Source organism: Gossypium hirsutum, chromosome D01, assembly GCF_007990345.1.
Source record: "Gossypium hirsutum isolate 1008001.06 chromosome D01, Gossypium_hirsutum_v2.1, whole genome shotgun sequence".
Taxonomy (NCBI): Eukaryota; Viridiplantae; Streptophyta; class Magnoliopsida; order Malvales; family Malvaceae; genus Gossypium; species Gossypium hirsutum.
Genome location: NC_053437.1, coordinates 4,039,901 through 4,062,472, shown reverse-complemented (window position 1 = coordinate 4,062,472; position 22,572 = coordinate 4,039,901). Strand labels below are relative to the sequence as shown.

The following is a 22,572-nucleotide window of genomic DNA, read 5'->3' as shown; positions in this document are numbered from 1 at the left end:
CGGAGAAAGTGGATTCACAAGGTAGTGGTGACTTGATCGATGTGAATCCGGTTCCCCTAGACTCTTCACCAGATCCTATCCAGGATGATGTGCATGGTGATGTTAGTGGTGACCATCAGACTATAGGTGACTTTGATACTCCCATGGATGATGTTGTGAATGATCAACAACAAGTACCTATAGCTCCACCAGCAGTTCCACTTTGAAGGTCTTCCAGAGATCGACGATCTTCTGTCAGGTATTCTCCTGATGAATATGTTCTTTTGACTGACGGGGGAGAACCTGAATGTTATGAAGAGGCTATGGAGAGTGAATGCAAAGATCAGTGGGTTGAAGCGATGAAAGACGAACTTCAATCCTTGCATGAGAACCATACTTTTGAATTGGTGAAACTGCCTAAGGGCAAAAGAGCTTTGAAGAATCGGTGGGTTTACAGGTTGAAGCAAGAAGAGAAGTCTTCATCTCCACGATACAAAGCTAGATTGGTTGTCAAGGGTTATACTCAGAAAAAGGGGGTTGATTTTGAAGAAATATTTTCTCCGGTTGTAAAGATGTCCTCTATTAGAACTATACTGAGTTTGGTAGCTTGTTATGACCTAGAGGTTGAACAAATGGATGTGAAAACTGCTTTTCTTCATGGTGACTTGGAAGAAGAGCTTTACATGGAGCAGCCAGAGGGTTTTGTTGCACAAGGGAAAGAGGACTATGTGTGCAGATTGAAGAAGAGCTTGTATGGTTTGAAGCAAGCTCCAATGCAATGGTACAAGAAGTTTGAGTCTGTTATGGGGGAGCAAGGCTACAAGAAGACTACTTCTGATCATTGCGTGTTTGTTAAGAGATTCTCTGGTGATGATTTTATTATTCTTTTGCTCTATGTTGATGATATGCTTATTGTTGGTCAGAATGCTTCTAGAATTGAGAAGTTGAAACAAGAGTTGAGTAAATCCTTTGCAATGAAGGATTTGGGGCCAGCAAAGCAAATTCTTGGCATAAGACTGACACGTGATAGAAAGGCCAAGAAATTATGGTTATCACAAGAGAGGTACATTGAGAAAGTACTTCAAAGGTTTAGTATGGACAAAGCTAAAGCGGTGAATACTCCATTTGCTATGCACTTTAGATTGAGTGTTAAGCATAGTCCTTCCACAGAAAAGGAGAAGGAAGAGATGCAGAAAATTCCTTACTCTTCAGCCGTGGGTAGTTTGATGTACGCAATGGTTTGCACGAGACCAGACTTGGCTTATGCCGTTGGTACAGTTAGTCGGTTTCTTTCTAATCCAGGCAGAGAGCATTGGAATGCAGTGAAGTGGATTATGAGATATCTTCGTGGCACTTCCAACATGAAACTTTGTTTCGGCAATGAGAAACCTGTTCTTGTTGGGTATACAGATTCAGACATGGCCGGAGACATTGACTCGAGGAGATCTACTTCAGGTTACTTAATCACTTATGCAGGGGGAGCTGTGGCATGGCAATCGAGACTGCAAAAGTGTGTTGCATTGTCCACCACCGAATCAGAGTTCATTGCAGCAACCGAAGCGTGTAAGGAGATGCTTTGGATGAAGAAGTTTGTGCATGAGCTTGGTTTTACTCAAAAGAAGTATGTCCTGTATTGTGATAGCCAGAGTGCTATTCATCTTGGTAAGAATTCAACTTTTCATGCTAGATCTAAGCATATTGATGTGAGGTACCATTGGATACGAGATGTTCTTGAAGCTAAGCTGTTAGAGCTTGAGAAGATACACACTAATGATAATGGTGCTGATATGTTGACGAAGGCCTTACCAAGAGGAAAGTTTAAAGCATGTTGTTTGACCTCCGGCATGGAGGCATTCCCCACATAGTTGGAGGGGGAGATTTGTTGGGTATGGGTCCCACTATGTGGGAAACCCATAGTTTCTGCCATAATGTTTTGTCTTTCTCTTTTGGTTTTGTCAAAAGCCATTTTGGGGTTTTAACGGGTGTTGGGCAGAAATTTTAGTAGAGCCAAAAAAAAAATCTCAAATTAAAACAGAGAGAAAGAGAGAAGAAAATTTCAGTTTTTCAAGTTTGGTGCAGCAGTGATCAACTCTTCGATCGAAGGTTCATCCGTGGTTCGATTGAGCTGATTTTTGGACAGCAGCTAGGCGATAAGGTGTTCTTGACTTTGTACGGTCGGATTTTCATCCGAGTCTTGTAGCGTCGGAAATACCCATTTTTCAGCAGCTACGTTTTTTGGTGATGTTCTCTCATTTTTCTCTCTTTTGCTAAAGATTACATGTTGTTAGCTTTGTCGGAGTTGAATGCTTGTTGTAGGCTTGATATTGTGATCTTGTAGTTGAACATTTGATGATAGTGGAGCTCTTTATCGGACTCTAAAGTCCCGTGGTTTTTACCCTTAATTTAGAGGGGTTTTCCACGTAAAAATATCGGTGTCTTTATTTATTTTTGTTGTGGTTGCATTAGTTGATTTGTGGTTGATTAAGGTTGCTAGAGAACATATCTTGTGCTATTGTGCTTGCCATAATTTTTGACAGGAGTTATAAGGAGAGAAAGAATACCGGTTGTGCTTTCGCTTTGTTTCGGTTGTTCGGTTTCTTCCCAACAGTAGGTACCATCTCTATTTCATTTCACGTAATTTTATCATCAAACCACGCAATATATATATATTATTCGAATAAGTGAATATTAAATATAAATATACATTCTATTCGAATTACCTGTTACTAGAAGTACCAACAGGAGTAGAACAGCAATTGAAACTGAACGGAGAGTCCATTTTGTACTAATTAATGGAGCGAACATGTGAGACTAGTGATAAGATATATGTTTAGATTTAATTGAAGAGTAAAATGTGTATCAAATATTATTTGGGTAGGATGGAGTTGACTCTGAGTTATCTCGTTGGGTCAATGAAAAATAGTAGCATATTAATGGACAATGACTGGACTGTCAAGAAAGCCAACCTCTAATACCTGCAACAAAGCTAAGCTAAAGAACGAGTCACTGAAACTCAGCCAAAAGCATGAACTAAATAGGAAAGGAACAGGAGGCGGTAAAGGAAGTGAGATAAAACTATATGGATGATCTTAGAGACGATGGGCTGTGTTACGGTCTTTGTTAGTAATCTCCCGGATGAGATGAATTGGCGTTGGCTGAAGCAATTGTTTGGATATCATGGAAACGTGTTGGATGCTTTCATGCCACGCAAAAAGAGTAGATCAGGAAAAAGATTTAGTTTCATCAGGTACGCTTCTATGGAGGATGCGAGAAGGACCATTGATAGAATGGATGAGTTTTGAATGTTTAATCATTGACTCATTGTTAACTTGGTGAGATTCAAAACTTGTTCATCGTTCTAGAGAAAGAAACAGGTCTTAAAGGAGTTAAGCTCTCAAGAGAACTCCATCCATACGGAAGAAGAGTCCAGGGAGAAGGTTATAGCGGACGATGAAAAGATCATTCCAGGTGTGATAGATGTGGAGAAACTTCATGTTTTGCATAGAAGTATGACTGGGTGTTGCAGACGTTTCTATAGGATTGATGAGCTAGAGAAAGATATTTATGAAAAGGGTATTAGGGGAGCAACGATTATGAGACTATCTGGGTCTATGATCCTGGTGGTGTTCGAGAGTGTGGAGATGTTGGAGTTTGTCAAAGCAAATCAGTGGGCCATCCTAGATAGTTGCTTCATGCATAAGCAGTGGTGGTCGGATAAAATTAAGGTAGAGAGTCGAAGAGTGTAGCTTGCCTGTAGGGGCGTTCCTATTCATGCTTGGAATGTTTTTACATTCCAGAATAATTAGGCAAGGTGGGATGAATTCGTCTCTCTTGATGAAGGGACTTTGCGACCTAGTTCTTTTATGAAAGCCAATATACAAATTATAACAAATTGTTCTTATCGTATTGATGAGATTATTCAACTTCAAGTTGGGAATGAGCGGTACAGTGTCTATGTTAATGAATTCGATCCAGTGTGATTAATCAATACTGTGGCTGTGATACAGATATGAATTCTTCCATGGATACATTCAGTGGTGATAAGGAAGATGGTACCAAAGAGGTGGATAGAATTCTCCAAGCATTTAAGGATTTAGTACTGTCGGTTGGGGCTTATGAGGGGAAGGGTGATGATGATAGGATATTAAATGTATTGGGATTATTACTATTATATGGCAGAGGTGTTAATTTGTATCAGTTGTGGCAGCCATTTATGCCCCTTATTGTAGTGAGGAAAATAGTGAAATTTGGGTTGATAAGGAGATCTAATGTCTGATGGTGATGGGATTCGCAAATAAGAAAAGTTCTTACTATGTCAATCGAATTAAAATTCAATCCATATAATATATTTATTTTTTATTAAAATAAAATATTTTAAAATTAATCTTGAAAATTTTTTTGACCATCAATATTAATATTTTTTGTGCAATATAAACATCATAAAGATTAATTTAATTCTAATAATAAAATTACTGGTTTACAAAACATGTTGGAGATGTCTTATTTCTCTCAACTCTCAAGCATATAATGCATGATAAGTAAAAAAAAGGCAATCTTCGTGACAATGAAATATAATAGATTGTTGATCTAACAAGGCTTAGTGCACAAGCATCGGCGACGAAAGCCTTGGCAATGTCCACCATCAAAACCAGGCTCTGATTTGCAAACACTAGCACAGTTGGTAGAACTCATGCACATCCCCTTGAATTTACCGCTTTCAGCCACGCATGTTTTAGCCTCCGCTGACATAGGCCCCATCCCTATTTCGTTTCACACGATTGCATCATAACAAATAAATGCAAGAAAATCAAAGAACATGTTATTCAAAAGAGTCAATGTTAAATACGAAAACACATTTTTTTTTCTTTAAAGAAATATACATAAAGCATGGTACATTTAACATCTTTTCTCTAAATATTCCATTATGTGATGCCTAGTTGAATGAGTTAAATACAAATATTTTATGATATCATGAGAAATCAAGAAATTAATTGAAAAGACAATAACTTGAAAAAGGTTAAAGGAAAACCTGTGGCTAGAAGAAATGATAAAAGAAGAAAAGCAACTAGAACTGAACGATCCATTTGGAATTTATTAATTGAGAGAGAGAGAGATGTTAATGCAGTGAAAATAAAACAATGGGATGGGTTTATATAAGGGTTAGTGTTGAGGTAGTTATCGAGAAAAAGGGATTGCTTAAATCTAAAAATATGTAAATTCTGTTTAAATTTATTTCATTTTAGGATCGAAGATATTTCAATTAATAATTTATTATGCTTCGTATTTTCTTTTAGGGTAAACTATAAAAATAGTCACTTTTATTTGCCTCAGATTACATTTTAGTCACTTATGTTTGAAATGTTACGTTTTAGTCACTTATGTTATTATTTTGTTACGAAGTGATCACTCTTCCGTTAAGTTCTGTTATCTCATTAACGGTAATCCTACATGGCAGTCAAACTAAATTTTAAGTGTCAACTTAAATTTCCTAATAAGATAAGAATAAATTTTTAATTAAATAAATTTAATTAATTAAAAATTTTAAACCTTAAATCTTAATTAAAAATCCGTTCTATCTTCCTTTTTTTAGTTTTATTTTTCGGTTGACTAAGAAAGCAGTCATGTCTTTGAGCAGGCCTCAGTAATCATCAATAGCTTGACTCCATATATTTAAGAACATAAAGCTTCTGCCTTTTTTCTGTAACATAAAAAAAGATAAAAGGAAAAAGAAGGAAAACCCCACACCAAATTTCTCTGCATTTTTTTTTTTTTGCTTCCACTTTAACCTATTGAAGTAGACATGTTGGCGACCTTATGGATGGAGGAGCTTTCACCAACCAAGAGTAAATAGCTCTACCAAACAGCAGCAACAACAACAATATCACCAGTTGAAGCTTTGAATGCCTGCGCCAAAGCTAAAAGCTAAGAGCTTTTGGGTTTCAAAATCTTTTAGAAGCTTGTGTTACAAAGCTATGGAGTCCAATGTGTGTTGCTCACAGAGGTTAGAGTATAGTGGTATGATAGTAAATCACTCTGTTTTGTCCTTCACCTGGTCCTTTTGAAGAACAGCAAATTGAAATGGAGGGTTTGGTTGAGAAAGGAGGACTCATTAAAGAGAAAAATGAAAGCTTTAGTGAGAATGGGGTTCAGATGGGAATATTTGCCGAGTTGCTTGAAGACAAGGGTAGGGAAAGTAGTTCAAGTTCTGATTTTTTTAACATCTGAAACAACCGGGCATGAGGAGGAACACAGTCACAGTAGTTCCAAGGAAGGGTATCCTGAAAAAGAAAACTAAAAAAAAAAGGGGAGATAGAATTTTTTTTAACTAAGATTTAGGGTTTAAAATTTTTAATTAATTAAATTTATTTAATTAAAAATTTATTCTCATCCCATTAGGAAATTTAAGTTGGCACTTAAAATCTAGTTAGACTGCTACGTAAGATTACCGTTAGTGAGATAACAGAACTTACTGGAAGAGTGATCACTTCGTAACAAAATAATAATATAAGTGACTAAAACGTAATATTTTAAACATAAGTGACTAAAATGTAACCTGATGTAAACAAAAGTGACTATTTTTGTAGTTTACTCTTTCTTTTATTCTGATAATAGTTATTCAATTTTTTTTCAAACTTGGATATAGGGATTTTTTTTATTGTTTCCCAAACTAAGCTTCTATAAAATTTATTTTCCAAAATTTTACTTTTTGGAGTATCTCGACATCCATAGGTGCCGAGTTTAGTATAGGCTTTTTATTAATGAATTTCCTCAAGATCCGGAGATGAGGAAAGAGAATGTTAATAGACAAATTTTAATTAGGATCTCAATACTCATGGGTGTCAAGTTTTGTTTTATTTATTTAAACGAATCTTGACACCCATTGACGTTAAGTTTAGCTTAACATTTTGACTATATTTTTTACTGCTTTGTGTCTTTTTCTTTTCTTTCTTTTTTATTATATATAAAAAACCCACCATGGATGGATCTAGGATTTGATTCCAAGGGGGCGAAACATAAGTATAATCTAGCAATAAATAGTAATTTGTTACTTTTTAAATGTTAACATAGTCTACTTAAAAGAAAACATAAATCAAAGTAACTTAAGATATAACATTATTTCTTAAAGTTGAACATCCTAAGTTGTATTCTTTGGATTTTCATTAAATTGAAGTCATCAATGAAAGAATCGGTTTAAAATTGTCGAGCAATGTCCTTCTCGATGTATGCCATCAAGTAACTCGAAAGAAAATCATCTTTCATTTTATTTCAAAGCATTATCTTCACGATTTTCATAGCTGAAAATGTTCATTATGTTGTTGTAGTTGACACCATAATGACCCTCATATTTAGAGTTGTTTTAGTATAGTTTTGTGTGCAGTGAAGCGTTGTAATTAAAACCCTAATATAATGGTGATGAGATTTAAGAGAAAAGGAAGGAGGAAAAGAAGAAGAAATCACTTGGAGGCTAAAAACCAACTCTCTCACATTAAGGGGAACTTCAAGAAGAAAAAGATATATGGATGCTCGACATAAATTCTATTACTATTTTTATCTCTAGATTATTTTTTACTTTTTTTTTTGTATGAAAGTCTGTTCTAAATATCTTTTTGTGTGGTTTTTCTCAACTTATTATGAACTAAACTCTATTTTCTTGGAACAATAATAGATCCTATTGTTTAGTTAATTAAATTATTTTCTCTTTGATTTTTTCGATCTGTGCTAATTATTTATTCAGTTATATGCTTATTTAATTTGCCTACTTTATCACCAAGTTGCATTAATTTGATAATCTTTTTTTGTCTTGGAAAAGAAAATTAAGATTTATATCTAAATTGAATATATTATAATTAACTTTAGTAGCACTAACGAACAAGTTAATTTGCAGCTAGAATAAGAATATACTTGATGCCCTAATCGACCCAATAAGTTTGTTCTTGGTGACTTCACCCAACTTGCCTAGTAGAGGAATATAGTTAGTGGGGAAGAGGGATTAACTTAGTTAGATACTGAAATGGTCTAGTTAATATCATTGAATCATGTGTTACTAATTACATAAATTGAATAATTGAATGAGAGATAATTAATTAATTGAATTATGTGAAGTTACAGTTTAAAGTTTTTAAAATTGACTGAGAAACTTAGAAATTTTCATTGTTGTAGTTTAATAAAATCTTCATTTAAGTTTTGTAGGCAGAATTTTGGAGTAAGTAGTCTCTATTGCCCTAGTCTGTGTTGAAGTAAGTTAATCAGTTGTGTGCTTGGTTCTTCTGGAAAGGTAGCAACATCAAAGCTACTGGTGCAAGGGTTAGTTGGAGGAATATTTGCTTACCCAAGTCCAAGGGTTAGTTGGAGGAATATTTGCTTACCCAAGTCTAAAGGAAGACTGGGATTCAATTGTCTTGAGGAATGGAACCAAGCTTGCATATTGCAATTAGTTCATTCCTTGCTTGCTTCAGAAGGGTCTTTTTGGGTTGCTTGGGTTCAAAATTATGTTTTGAGAGGGAGTTCTTTTTGGTTAGTTGAGCCAAATTCAGCCAGCAATTAGAATTGAAAAAGGATTTTAAGTTTTAAGGAGCTTGCAGTAGTCTCTGTTAAGAGTCTACCTATAGGGATTGTTGTGAAAGGAATTGCCTGCTATGCTCCTCTGGTCTTGAATCTCGGAACCATATTTTCTTTGAATGTGAATATTCTTGCGGGCTTTGGTAGTTAATTCTGGAAGTGTGTGGCATTGGGATAATGGTTGGTTTGTTGGATCAAGAACTATGTTGGGCAATAACTCATCTTAAGTGTAAGTCCATTATCTCATATCTTCTTATGTTGGCTTGGAATGTTTATGTGCATTCATCTAGTGCGAAATGGTAGATTATTTGGTAGAACTACAACTTTTGTGGATCATCTGTTAGCAAGATTTCAAGAAGTAGTCTAATTCTTTGGTTTGTTGCACAAAATATTATTGTTTACTACTTCTTGGATAAAATACAAATACTTATCCAAAAAAAATATTATTAATTTTCAATTAAATTTAAATAAATTTATCAATATTTATTTATAAATATTTGATTACATAGTTATTTTTCTCATTAATAAAGTGGCATGTTGTGATAAATTAACCGTGGATGAGTCCCACGATGCATAAAATATTAGCTCATATATTATTAATATAGTTCTTAATTAATATTTACTTTAAAGGTTTCTCCTTTGATCAAAATAAGGATAAATTAATGAGAGTTTGAAAGAATAAAAAATCTTTCAATTTATAAATAATATAACTCTCTGTTTGAATTTTTTTTGACTCCGGCCGCAAGGTTTGAATATTAAGTATGAATTATAGTTCAAATACTTTGTGATTCATTTCATATATTTCGTGTAAACCCATTTTCTGTATTCTAAAATAAGATGATTAATTAATTTAATATGTACACGAAAAATTATAAAATTAATCTTGAAGTTAATTCATATGCAATATAAACATCGTAAAAGATTTATTTAATTATAATAACAAAATTATTGGTATACAAAATATGTTGGAGATGTCTTATTTCTCTCAACTCTCAAGCACATAATGCATGATAAGCAAAAAAAAAAGGGAAATCTTGGTGACAATGAAATATAATAGGTTACTTATCTAACAAAGCTTAGTGGTTTAACAAGGCTTAGTGCAAACGCATTGACGACGAAAACCTTGGCAATGTCCACCGTCAAAACCAGGCTCTGATTTGCAAACACTAGCACAGTTGGTAGAACTCATGCACATCCCCTTGAATTTACCGCTTTGAGTCTCACATGTTTTAGCCTCCGCTGACATAGTTCCCATCTCTATTTCGTTTCACACGATTGCATCATAATAAATAAATGCAAGAAAATCAAAGAACATGTTAAATACGAAAATACATTTTATGAAATCTTAAATTCTTGACGAATCAAAAAATTAATAAAAAGGGTTAAAGAAAAACCTGTGGTTAAAAGAATCAGCAGAAGAAAGAAAGTAACTGAGACTGAAAGAGAGGAACGATCCATTTGGAACTTTATTATAGAACTTATTAATGAGCAAGACTTATTGACAGTGAGAGAGAGAGTTGTTGATGCAATGAAACCACAACATTGTGATGCCTTTATATAAGGGATAGTGTTGAATTAGTTGTAGAGAAAAAGGGATCAACCCACATGTGTTGTTTTCAAAAATCACTTAAATCATATCTATTCATATTATAACCACTCAGAGTGATTTGTAACATTTTTTTCGCTTTTGTAAATGTTTATAAATAGAAAAGAAAATTTGTGATGATGATTTCTTTTTATATTTATTAATAAAAGGGTAAACTATAAAAATAATCACTTCTGTTTGTCTCAGATTACATTTTAGTCACTTATGTTTGAAATGTTATGTTTTAGTCACGTTATCATTTTGTTACGAAATGGTCACTCTACTGTTAAACCCCGTTACCTCTGTAACGACAGTCCTACGTGGCAGTCCAAATGGTTTTTTAATGCTAACTTGGATGTCCAGTTGTTGGAATGAAAATAGATCTTTAATTAAATAAGTTTAATTTGTACTGCCACGTAGGACATCCAAGTTGGCATTTAAAACCCATTTGGACTGCTACATAGGACTGTCGTTAGGAAGGTAACGGAGTTTAGCGGTAAAGTGACCATTTTGTAACAAAACAATAACATAAGTGACCAAAATGTAATCTAAGGCAAACAAAAGTGACTATTTTTATTTAGTTTACCCTTAATAAAATGCTCAATTAACATTTTTGATATTTTACACAATTCAAGTTAAAATATATTACTAGATATTGCAATAAAATCCTTTTGCTATTTTATTATTTTAGGGAAGATGGAAAAAAAAAATGAAGTTGAAATTTTTGTTAATCAAATGAGTATGATTTATAATTACTTATGGCTCGAAAGCTTAAAAACTAGAAAATAATAATGGATGATTACAATAATAAAATAATATGTAGAGTGGTTTAAAAAGCTCTTAGTAAAAGATAAAAGAGATTAATTGAATTTTTAGGGAACAAGTGTATGTAATTGAGTTCTAAGTGACAAAAAATTAATTAAACTTTTTAGTTAATGAAAATTATCGTTAATCATTAACTAACATTAAAATGACTAACAAAAGTATTGTGAAACTTACATGTGACATGCCACGTAGACAAATATGCTAATATGGCATGCCACATCAACATTTACTTAAAAAAATATTTAAAAGTAAAAAAAAAAAAAACTATGGATTGTTACTTCTTAAGAGGAAATAAATTTTTGTTTGATTCAAAAAAAAAACCAATAGGGGTGGATCTAGGATTTGATTCAAATGTTAATATAATCTACTTACAAAGAAAACATAAATTGAAGTAACTAAAACACTATCTCTTAAAATTGATCTTAAATTGTACTTTTTGATTTTCCATTAAGTTAAAATCATCAATGGGGGAATCTGTTGAAAATTGTCAAGCTATATCTTTCTTCATTTATGCCACCAAGTAAGAAAGAAAATCATCCTCCATCTTATTTAAGAGCCTTGTCTTCATGATTTTCATAGTTGAAAATACTTGTTCTATTATTACAATAGGCACTAGAAAAGTTAGCACAAGATGAATAATTCTAGCATCAAGAAGATAAATCTCTAATTTCTTTATCCTTGCTAACACTTGATACAACTTTATGATCATTAACACTTTCTTCAACTCTAAGCTCTTATGAGCATCAACTTCAAAGTACTTCAATTGAATCTTCATATGTTACATTTCTAACTTTGTAAAACCATATGGATAAATGTTATTCACTAGCTTGCAAATATTTTCAACCTGAAAAATTTTAAATTCATATTGCGAGTCCGAAGCAGAGCTAAGTGCTAGCAACTCTACTACATTATTACTAAAGTGCGGATTCATTTCATGTAACTGGAAATTCATAACAAAAATAAATATATCAAATTGATCACCCCTAGATCCATCCTTGTATAACACAAAACTTTAACAATAAGCTTTCTTATGTCATTCCTTCAATAGAAGAATCTCCTAAAACCCTCAAAAATTGTTAGGAGTTTGGCTCTATTTATAGGCAAAAACATTGGCATAAAAAAAACACTTAAAATGCTATACAATCCAAAACAAAATAAAGGGAAGATGAAAAATCTAATTTCCCTTCAAATAGAACTATTTATTTTTCAAATAAAATCAAAATATGAAATATATTTATTTTGAGGGAAATTCATTTTTCATTTAATTTTTATTATTCGTCTATTTTGTTTTGGATTGTTGAAATTTAAAAATTTTCCAACAACTCCACGTAACATTTTAAGTCTTTTTTACACACAACCTTTCATCTACAAACAGAGTCAAGCTCAAAACAAATTTTGTAAGGAGTTTTTTCCTTTGAAGATATACTCACAAAGAGATTATAGTTAGAGTTGTGTGTTATTTATATATATAATAAGAAAGGAAGGAGGAAAAAAATCAAAATGGTAAGCTAATTCGATATCAATAGGAGTCTATATATAAAACGAAACTTGTCAGTCTCTTTTTCGATCTTGAAGAAATTAATTGATATTAAACTTGACACTTATTAGTATCGAGATACTCCTTTAAATAATAAAAAGTGTAGTATGAGAAATAACTTTCTTTTAAATTTATTTTAATAAATAATATAAAAATCTGTAATATCAAAGTCCAAAAAACTTACAAACATGCATTTTTTTTTACTTGTATGTTTTCAATTTGAGCATAAAAAACAAATTAAACCAAATTAATGTAAAGGAATTAAATCCCAAATTTTAACATAGTTTAAGAGTAAAAATAGAATTAGACTTTTTTAAAAAATTAAAATTAAAAGAAAATAGTGAATTACAGTAGATGTTGCTAAGATATAGTCAAATTCTAAATTGATGTCTAAAATTTAAAACGTTTTAATTAAGTTACAAAATTATCAGTATCCCTCTAATCATGTTTTTCCATCAGCCATTTTATTAATTTTTGGGTAAACTACAAAAATAGTCATCCAGCTATGTATTTAGTTCTATTTTGGTCTCCCAACTATTAATTTTCTCGATTTAGTCACTCGACTTTTCAAAATCAAGTAATTTAGTCACTCCCCCGTTGAATTTTTAGAATTAGAAGTAAAGTGATAAATTTCATAAACATTAAGGATTAAATTTGTTGAACTTTTAGATTTGTGTAAATATTGGAGGGCTAAATTTGTTATTAGACCAATAAAAAAGTTTCATACCACCTTTTCCTCACTCATCTAACGATTACTAATGAAAGAGCAAGTAAAACATTTGATTTCGAAAATATGAGTTACTAAATCGAAAAAATTAAAGTTATGACCAAAATAGAACTAAAGACAACTGATTTGACTATTTTTAGAGTTCACCCTTAATTTTTCTATTATATGTTTATTAATGACATATCAAAATCTCGATACCACACATCTCTCTTTTTTCATTATAGGTTCTGAATTTTGATCATATATGCTATTTTTAACATAATGTTTAGAACTACTCATAGCCCCTCTCCAACCCATAAAAGGAGGATAATACCCTTCAGTGCACTCAAACTCACATCCTTCTACATTGGCAACAAAACTCATGTCAATCAAGCTAAGACTCAATCGACCCCTTTATTCTTTTTTCATAATAAACACATAAAATAATTTTTATAAAATTAATAAATTAATATATTTTAATAAATAATTTGAAATTTAATTTAAATTAATATATAAATTATTAATTGTATTATGTTTTTTTATAAAAAGAGAATTAAAAATATTTTAATAGAATTAATGCAAATAAATAGTTTTTAATTAATTATAAATTTTAAAAGTAATTTAATTATAACATATAAACATTTATTTATAAAAAAATAATAAAAGATTACTGAAAAAATAATAATAAAGTATAAAAAATTTGTGTACCAACTAGATGGTAACACATCTCCCCCAAAGACATATAACAGAAAATGGAGAACAGTATGATAATTTGGACTCAATTAAAATATTTTAAAATGTTGAGACTAATTTAAAATCTGACCCCATAGTGTGGGGACGTTTAGTGAAATTATTTCAAAAGAAAAAGTTCAACGGGCAGTCAAGGGACAAAAAGGGGAAAGGAGCTAAATAATCAGGTTATAAATACTAAAGGCCGATCTAGGGTTTTCCAGAATGCCTTTGAGAGAACAGAGCGAAGTTTATTATAAGCAGTGCCGCTCTTGTTCCGTTGCCGGCAGAAATCAAACCCTAAAATAATTCCTTTCGGTTTTTTGCAAGTAAATTTTCTTACTCTTGCAAGGTTCTCAGAAAGGTAATTATACATTCCATGAGATTTTCAATTTTTTATGTTAATGAAGTGTGTGTTTTTCCTTTTGAAAAGACGATCTTTTTATCGTTCTTGAAGAATTGGCCGTTCCAAATGAGTTCTTGCTTAGTAAAAAAATTGACGTGAGAATTCAATTTCACCCGGCCTAGATTAAGTTTTTATGGGGCAGCCTCAAGAATTTTCATGTTTTGTGATTATTCTCATGTTTATGTTCAGAGAAACTGCCCTAAATTTATTCTCATTTTCTATTTTTATTTATTTATTTAATCTTGAATAGTTATTCGACTGAGGAGTTTGATTCTTTGCTCTGTAAACAAATTCACTACTTTCTTCCTTGGAAATGAATTGATCTTTAGGCGATTTACAAAGAAGCCAAACCTTGTTCCCCTCAGTTTTTAAATTGGACATTAGATATTGAAGCAATGTTTTCTTTTCGAAGGGAGAGAATCAGTTGTGGTTCTCTCCATGGATTTGCAGGGCTTCCTGCTTCGTGCTCGAGTGCTGAAGCTTTATAGACAAGCTCTACGGGCTGCTCGAAAGGCTCCTCATGATTCTAGAGGTGAAGATCTTATTGCTTGAATTGGACTGTGAGTTTTAAAAACCAAGTTTTAGTTTGCATTGCCTGAAAAGAAATGGGTTTATGCAGCTGAGTTGAAACAGGTCATTAGACAAGAGATGGAGAGCAATCGAGATTGCAAGGATAGGCAAAAGATTCGCTTCCTGATTAGTGAAGGAACCGAGAGACTGAAAGGTCTGACTGAGATGCTTGGTATGCAGGGACATTGCTAGTTCAATGAAAGCTGCCTGCTGCTTTGGTATCTTAAAACTCTGATTTTGTAGAATAGACTTCATTCTCCACAAGTTAACCAATTTCATAAATTTACTTCTTCCATGAATATAAATTTTTTATTTAATTATAGTTTATTGAGGTGGCAATGTGGTGCTTTTTTATTGGCTAGGGCAGGATCAATTTGTATTATGGAATGAAGTTAAGTACCTAAAAGGACACAAATTGTTATTAAGAAATATGTCATAGAAAACACAATGATACCTAAAATGGATTTCAAAAGCTTATGATATCAATTATGAAGAGTATAAGGAGTAAAATATGCAAGGCATGCATGCTTAAATGAATAAAGCATATAGGTAGGCAAGCAAGAAGCATTCGTTCAATAAGTATACTTGATATCATTCATTTACACCGTGTTTGAACATGAAATTCTAGGAGGCTATATGACATAGAAAATGATATCCAATCAATAATATAATAATGTGAGCATCCAATGAATACCAAAGAAAGTGTGATGTGAGGGAGGTGATCATGACATGTCAATAGAAGTAGTATACACAAAATATGTCATGACAAAGGCATATAAAAGATATGTCAAATTATAGCAAGGTACCAATAAAAGGAATACTAAGTCGTATGTTCTAAGTTTAGTTGTGTTTCTAGACGTAATTCTAAGTTAAATCCTAAAGCTATAAATTGAATCTAAAGACGATGTAGAAATTAATACTAATTACTACAACAACAAAAAGAACATGTATCACCAACTTCATTCTTCAACGTATTCATTTCTTTTAACAAATCTCGAAAGTTTCGTGATCAAATGCAATAATTAATGCACCAAATCATTAATAATATGCATAAGCTGAAGTTAAGTTTAATTGCAGGATCTCTTCTATATCTGTTTCTTTCCCTCTCCGATCAAGCAACATTAAGCCTTTAATATCTCATCACATTGACACGTTGACCATCACCATTACCCCTTACATAGACATTTTATCGCGGTTGATGATTAGTCCCTTAGTTTTATCATTTATCACCAAAAAATGAACTCATAATCCTCATCAACCTGAACTTTTGATTTTCTATTTCAAGCAAAGATCGAGAGAAAAAAGAATATTCATGAAACATTCAACTTATTTACAATATTTACATCCTCAATGTTCAATAAAAGAATCCCACTATCTTTAAATTTATATATATATATATTATCACTTTTAATATATATTTTATATTATTTCATTTTAATGTGTTTGCTAAGGTTATTTTTATCAAAATTGTGACGGAAGTCAAATTCGAAATTCAAAAAACAAACTCAATAAGTAATTTAAACATGAAAATCAAATTCAGGTAGCAAAAAGTATTAATTTTTTTTACGTAAATAATCTTTATAATTTAATTCGCAAAATATTATCCAAATCCCCGACCTACCGGATGGGTACGCAATTTAATCTAGATTTTCACTTATTTGAGTAATGATGACTATAAAGAGTTGTTTACGTAACAATTCAATTAGACCCAAGTTTATGTAAAATTATCTGTGCACCATGCTGTGGACGAAGTGTTATCATGGTGCAAGGAGAGTGAGCATAGGAAGGGGAAAGCTCGAACCAGAATCGTTGGAGAATCATAGCCATCGCCATTTTGGCTTCCATCATGGCAAAGTTTTGGCCAATGCAGATCCTAGGACCCCATCCAAAAGGCAGAAACGTGACTTGGCTCTTTGTTGCCTTGGAAACCCCTTCGGCGAACCGCTCAGGCCTAAATTCATGTGCGTCGTCACCCCAATGATCTTTGTCATGGTGGATCTGCAGGATTGGAAGCAAAACTTCTGTTCCGGCTGGCAACAACAAATTTCCCAGTTTTATTTCTTTTGGAATGGAGCGTGCTAGCGAAACGACTGCTGGGTATAGCCTTAGAACCTCGTACAATATCATTGTTACCTGTAGAATTAGCGAAACAAAGAAACCAAGTTTTTTAGTTGTTAACTTAGAAAAACGAGTAGTAAAATGATCAATTTTATATATTCGGTGCAATAATAATGAGAGAATTTAGGAGAAGGGGTCTTACAACTTTGAGACGATTAAGGCCATCAGCATCAGGTTTACGGTCACCAAGAACATGCAAAACCTCGTCCCTTGCTTTAGTCTGCCAATCAGGATATCTTGCTAGTAAAACCATAGTCCACACCAGTAAGACCGAAGTGGTCTCTTGGCCAGCAAAGTAAAACAGCTTGCATTCCTCAATCACATCCTCAATGCTCATCCCCTTATGCTTTGCTTCCATTTCTCTGATATTGGATTCCACAAGTATGTCCAACAAGTCCTCATTGCTCTCTTCCCCTGCTTTAATTGCCTTCTCTCTTCTCTTTATCATTTCCCTAAGCGACTCTTTTATGTCTTTGTGTTTCATCTTCAACTCCCTGTTAGTCTTTGTGGGTAAAAACCTTCAAGAAAACAAACACCCGAGATTCGAATTTCAACATCTGTAACATTTTCCTTAGAACTCGAAGATAAAGTTCAGGATTACCTCCATCCTGGAATGTAAACAGATTGAAAAACTTTGATTGTGAGAGAGGTTAGGTCCTCTAATAGTTGGAAAATTCCTCTTCCTTCTTCGTAGCTGCTCCCAAACGCAGCTCGGGAAATCACATCTCTTGTCATATTTACGATATAAGGCCACACATCTAACTCACTGTACCCTTCTTTAGACACCATCTCCTCCCATTTGCTTATCATCTCATTACAACTTTGATAAAATGCTGGCAACATGTTCTGCAATTATTTCCATACCAGAAGTACATAAATATATTAGAAATGAAAATTAGTCTCCTAAAGGTATTGATTAAGGTAAGTCAAAATGATTGAATTGAAAGAGGAAAAAAAGTGCAAATACAACATACCTTCAACTTATCTTGATGAAATGCAGGGTTTAAAATTTTTCTATGCTTACTCCATTGGTCTCCCTCGAGGTTGGAAAGGCCACCTACAAGAAATCTAACCAGTGGATTGGAATGAGGCTTCTGGAAGTCAGTGAATTTGGTAAATATTTCTCTTATTTTTTCAGGGTCCATAATTGTCACCCTTGGTCTTGGACCAATCCACATAAATGAATTATTTCCTGCATATCCCCTAATAAACTTCAGACATAAAAAAAGAAATCTGAATATCACGATGAAATTGCAGATTAATGTAGAACATACCATGATTGTTGATAGTTTGATGAAGAAAAGGAACAACATAAGCCTCAATATCATCACTAACATGCATAGGTTTGGCTCTTGTTTGTCTGCTCATAGTGAAGCTCTCTTTGATGTCTCCAGAAAGGAACCTATAAGGATTTCCTGCAAAACCCTGTTGTTTCAAGCACCTTTCGAGTCTCTTTGGGGTCAACCATACCCAGTTTAAAGCCCTCCATCCCCATATCATTAATAACCCAACAACAAGCAGTGAAACCAGATCTCTAATTACAAGGTAAACTTCCATGTCTTTTGGTTTGAGTATGAGAACTGTGTCTTCAAATGAAGGTGTTTATGAAAGCTGAACCTCAGCTTTGCCCACCTCTATCTCTTCTTTCTTTTTGGTTTGACTAAGATTTCTTTAGCATCAGATTTACTGTCCATAAATATTAATAAGTCAAAGATTTTAATATAATTAATGATTAATGGATTGTTTGGTAGCATGAAAAGGAAAAAAAATTTATTATTTATGTTTTACAATAATTAGATATAAAATAAAGAATAATTTGTATAAATTTAGATTTAAACTTAGAAATATAAAAAATAATTTTTGTTAAAAATAAAACCTCCTTATCATAATCGAATTTTATTATTTTCTTTATTAAAAATGAGTCATGAGAATAGTTAAATATTACCAATTGAATTAATTTATTATTAATATATATTAAAATTTATGTAAAAAATAAATTATTTAGTAAATGATATCCTCAAAAAATTAAGAGGATAAACCACACAGGCCAAAGACTTGTCTAAAAAAAGTGGAGAGTGGAGTGGTGTTCAATCATTGAACCGTGGTGACCATGTATTCTCTAAAATAATATATATAGCTTAGAAAAAAGCTTGATCTGCATACAAAGTTATTGATGTAGGGATAATAAAATTCGATTTGATTTAAAAAATTTAAAAAATAAATTTTGGGTTAATCAAATTTAGTTATTCGAGTTTCGATTTTAAATTGAGTTAAATTATATAATTTAAATAATTCGAATAATAAATTGCTGTAAATATAGTTTGGTCTTTTTTTTAATTTTGAAAATGATAGATCGGTCTCTCTCTCAACAAAAATTCAATTCAAAATATTTATAAAAATTTTAAAATTTATATTTTTTTAAAAAAATATAAAATAATAATTTTGGGACCTAAATAAGTTAATTCACAATTCAAGTTTATCATGCTAAAGTATTTTTTTCTTTTTTTTTAAAAAAAAAACAAATTCAAATAGATAAGGTTTCAAATTTATGTGCTCTTAGTCTTTGACTTGATTTAAAAAAATTTCAAATCAAGTTAAGATGATAAAATATGACTCGTCAACTCAATTTTTTTTACTCGATTCGATCAAACGTTCACTGCTACATACAAATTAGGGAAGCGGAGGAAAATGACAGTTTAGTATTGAGTGTTAATATGGAAACTGTTTTTTTTGTATTTTTTTATATTTATTTCATGAAAATAATTTGATTAACAAAAAAAATTATAGATTAACAGAAAATAAGTTTATTTTTCTGTAAATTAGTTTACCTTTTTTAAAAGTACAAGTTATTTTTTTGAAAATGAGTTCATTTACATGTAATTTTATTTTTTATATAAAAATTAACTTGAATCAAGTCCAATATTATTATATTAATAATATTAAAATATTAATAAAAAATATTATAATGTTCAATATTATTAAATATACATATTTAATTATTTATATTTAATAATCTAATAAATTATTAATATGACTTATCATTTTGATAAATTATTTAATATTACATTTTTATTTTAATAATTAATTTTAATAATAATAATTTTAAATTTTAAATAATATTCTTAATATATTATTGAAAAATATTTATATTAATATTTTAATGATATAAAACATGAGTATTTGTTTAAATTATACTTAGCTTTATTAATATATTTAATATAAATTAATTTTTAATTAGATATTGTTTATTATTAAGTTTATATATAATATTAATTATTATAAAATATTATCTTGTTATAAAATAAATTTAAATTGTCAAAAGAAAATGTTACTATAATCTTTTGTAACAAATATATCTATCTTATGTTTGTTTTACTAAAAACAACTCTAAGAAAATTATTTCAAAAAAATTTGTCAAACAACGAAATATATTTTACAAAAAATCATCCAAACATAAAAAAATATCAATCTTTCTTGAAAAATCAATCATTTTTTAGAGATAATTTTTTTAAAGTTAATTTCAGTGAAACAAATATAACCTTAGTTTTGAAAGAAATGAGAAAAAGTGAGTTTGGCATGTAGTTTTAACCAGACTAGTTTTCGTATTTTCTTCGATCAAAGGTCTATTTGGTGTCCGTTGGAATTTTTTTTTTTTTACAATAGCTAGTAGAATCGAAGATCTTTAATGTTTAATATTCGATTTTCGTTTGGGGTACTATAACTTTGGATTTTTAACTTTTAAAGCAAGTTACTGTTTGGGTGATATTCTCTACATTTCTCTTTAGCTAGCTTGAGATTATTTATTGATAGCTTTTATTGAGTTATAAGCTTATGGTTTTGTGTTGTAATCTTATAGCAAGTTTTTTTGTGAATTTTTGTGTCCCACGAGTTTTTTTTACGTAAAGCAAATAATAAAAATTACGAAGCTTGAAAGTCCACATAAAAACTTCTTTCTAAAAGATTAAAACATAAATACACAATAAAATCATATAATTCCAACAAAAACAATCAACTAATAATCTCAAGTAAATTAAAGATTGAAGTTGAGAATATCAACCAAACAATGATTAACCTGAAATTACAATACCCAAACGAAAATTGAACCGTAAAAAGAAAAAAAGACAAAAAAACGAAAATTCACCAAGGTGTTCAATTAATAATTGAAAAATGTTGCTGCCTTTTTTCTAAAGAGAGTTTCTACTTTATCACAATTAGAAATAGGAGAATTTTCATTAGACCCACTCAATAAGGATGGAGGATATATTGTTAAGAAATGGCTTAAAATTGGTAGTGGATTGTTGTTGTTGGTAGTGGGTTGTTGGTGGTAGTGGATTAGTGGATGGTTGTTGGTGTCCATTTTCAACCACAAATCTTTGCCAAAGTTTTGGACAATTATGTCCTTGAACTCTCTTATAAATAGAGAGGTTCATTAGCCATATTCATCATCCCAAACCAAGAGAGAGCAAAGCTTGTTCTTTGAAAGCTAGGATTTTAGCTTTCGGGTTTTCTATAGGGGTTTAGAGTTGTGAGGTTCTCGGGTTGTGTCTTGAGTGTAAAACACTTGTAATCTTCATCTTGTTATAGTGAAATTTCTTTTCGCCTCTGCCCGTGGACGTAGGCATTAAAGCCGAACCACGTAAATCCTTGTGTTCACCTTTTTTTTTCGTTCCGGTCAATTTACTTGTAGTCATATCGGAGTTCTCGAATCGATCCTTTCCGCAACAAATTGGTATCAGAGCGTAGTTGAAGGAGTGATAATATTTTCTGAATTGCCCTGTGACTGCAGCTTTGTCTGATCTTTCACATCAGGAAGAAAATATTATCATTCATTCAAAGGTTCCAAATTATGGCTACAAGTGTTTCATCGACTAAGTATGATGTCGAGAAATTTACCGGGAAAAATAGTTTCAGTTTATGGCGCATCAAGATGCGGGCAGTGCTGGTTCAACAAGGATTGCTAAAAGCATTGTCTGGTAAAGATAAATTACCAAGCACGCTTTCGGAAGAGCAAAAGGATGACATGCTAGAAAGAGCACATAGTGCTATTCTGCTATGTCTAGGAGATGAAGTGCTACGAGAAGTAGCGGATGAGAAAACCGCGTCCGGTTTGTGGCTCCGGTTAGAGAGCAAGTACATGACGAAGTCATTGACGAACCGGCTCTACCTCAAGCAAAGACTCTATGCCCTGAAGATGGAGGAAGGTACACCTGTTTCCCAGCACCTGGATAAATTCAATTCCATTATCATGGATTTGAATAATATCGATAACAAAATCGATGATGAGGACCAAGCAATAATTGTTTTGTGTTCTTTGCCTCCCTCGTATGAGAATTTTGTTGATACAATGATGTACGGTCGTGATGACCTGACTCTAGAGGAGGTGAAAAATGCCTTAAGTTCCAGTGAGTTGAGGAAGAAAATCACTGGTAAGGTGGTCGAAAACAATGAAGGCGAAGGCTTGGTTGCTCGAGGAAGATCCAAGGCAAAGGGTGGAAGTTCAAGTAAAAGCCATCCTAGATCGCAGTCCAAGAAGAGAATACAGTGCTACTACTGTAAGA

The 22,572-nt window shown here is 31.9% G+C and overlaps 2 protein-coding genes and 1 long non-coding RNA gene across 4 annotated transcripts; 1 reads left to right on the top strand and 2 right to left on the bottom strand.

Annotated features, from left to right (window-relative positions):
• Window positions 1–9,437: 9,437 nt before the first annotated feature.
• On the bottom strand, window positions 9,438–10,192 carry LOC107956900 (uncharacterized). The gene is made up of 2 exons (XR_001700301.2): window positions 9,933–10,192; window positions 9,438–9,795 (listed from the first exon to the last, which is right to left on the bottom strand). It is a non-coding gene; the product is annotated as an uncharacterized lncRNA (long non-coding RNA).
• A 3,916-nt stretch (window positions 10,193–14,108) lies between these two features.
• Window positions 14,109–15,213, top strand: LOC107955615 (uncharacterized). The gene is made up of 3 exons (XM_016891412.2): window positions 14,109–14,284; window positions 14,739–14,858; window positions 14,946–15,213. The coding sequence occupies exons 2-3, from the start codon at window positions 14,765–14,767 to the stop codon at window positions 15,086–15,088; spliced, it is 237 nt and encodes a 78-aa protein (XP_016746901.1). The 5' UTR covers window positions 14,109–14,284; window positions 14,739–14,764; the 3' UTR covers window positions 15,089–15,213.
• A 1,218-nt stretch (window positions 15,214–16,431) lies between these two features.
• On the bottom strand, window positions 16,432–19,117 carry LOC107955614 (cytochrome P450 72A15). 2 transcript variants are annotated; one of them, XM_016891411.2, is made up of 5 exons: window positions 18,289–19,117; window positions 17,989–18,206; window positions 17,616–17,860; window positions 17,157–17,532; window positions 16,432–17,029 (listed from the first exon to the last, which is right to left on the bottom strand). In XM_016891411.2, the coding sequence occupies exons 1-5, from the start codon at window positions 18,569–18,571 to the stop codon at window positions 16,595–16,597; spliced, it is 1,557 nt and encodes a 518-aa protein (XP_016746900.2). In that variant the 5' UTR covers window positions 18,572–19,117; the 3' UTR covers window positions 16,432–16,594. The 2 variants fall into 2 exon arrangements, with proteins under 2 accessions (XP_016746900.2, XP_040942750.1); XM_041086816.1 differs by having other exon boundaries at window positions 17,989–18,071; window positions 18,289–18,684.
• Between the last annotated feature and the right edge of the window lie 3,455 nt (window positions 19,118–22,572).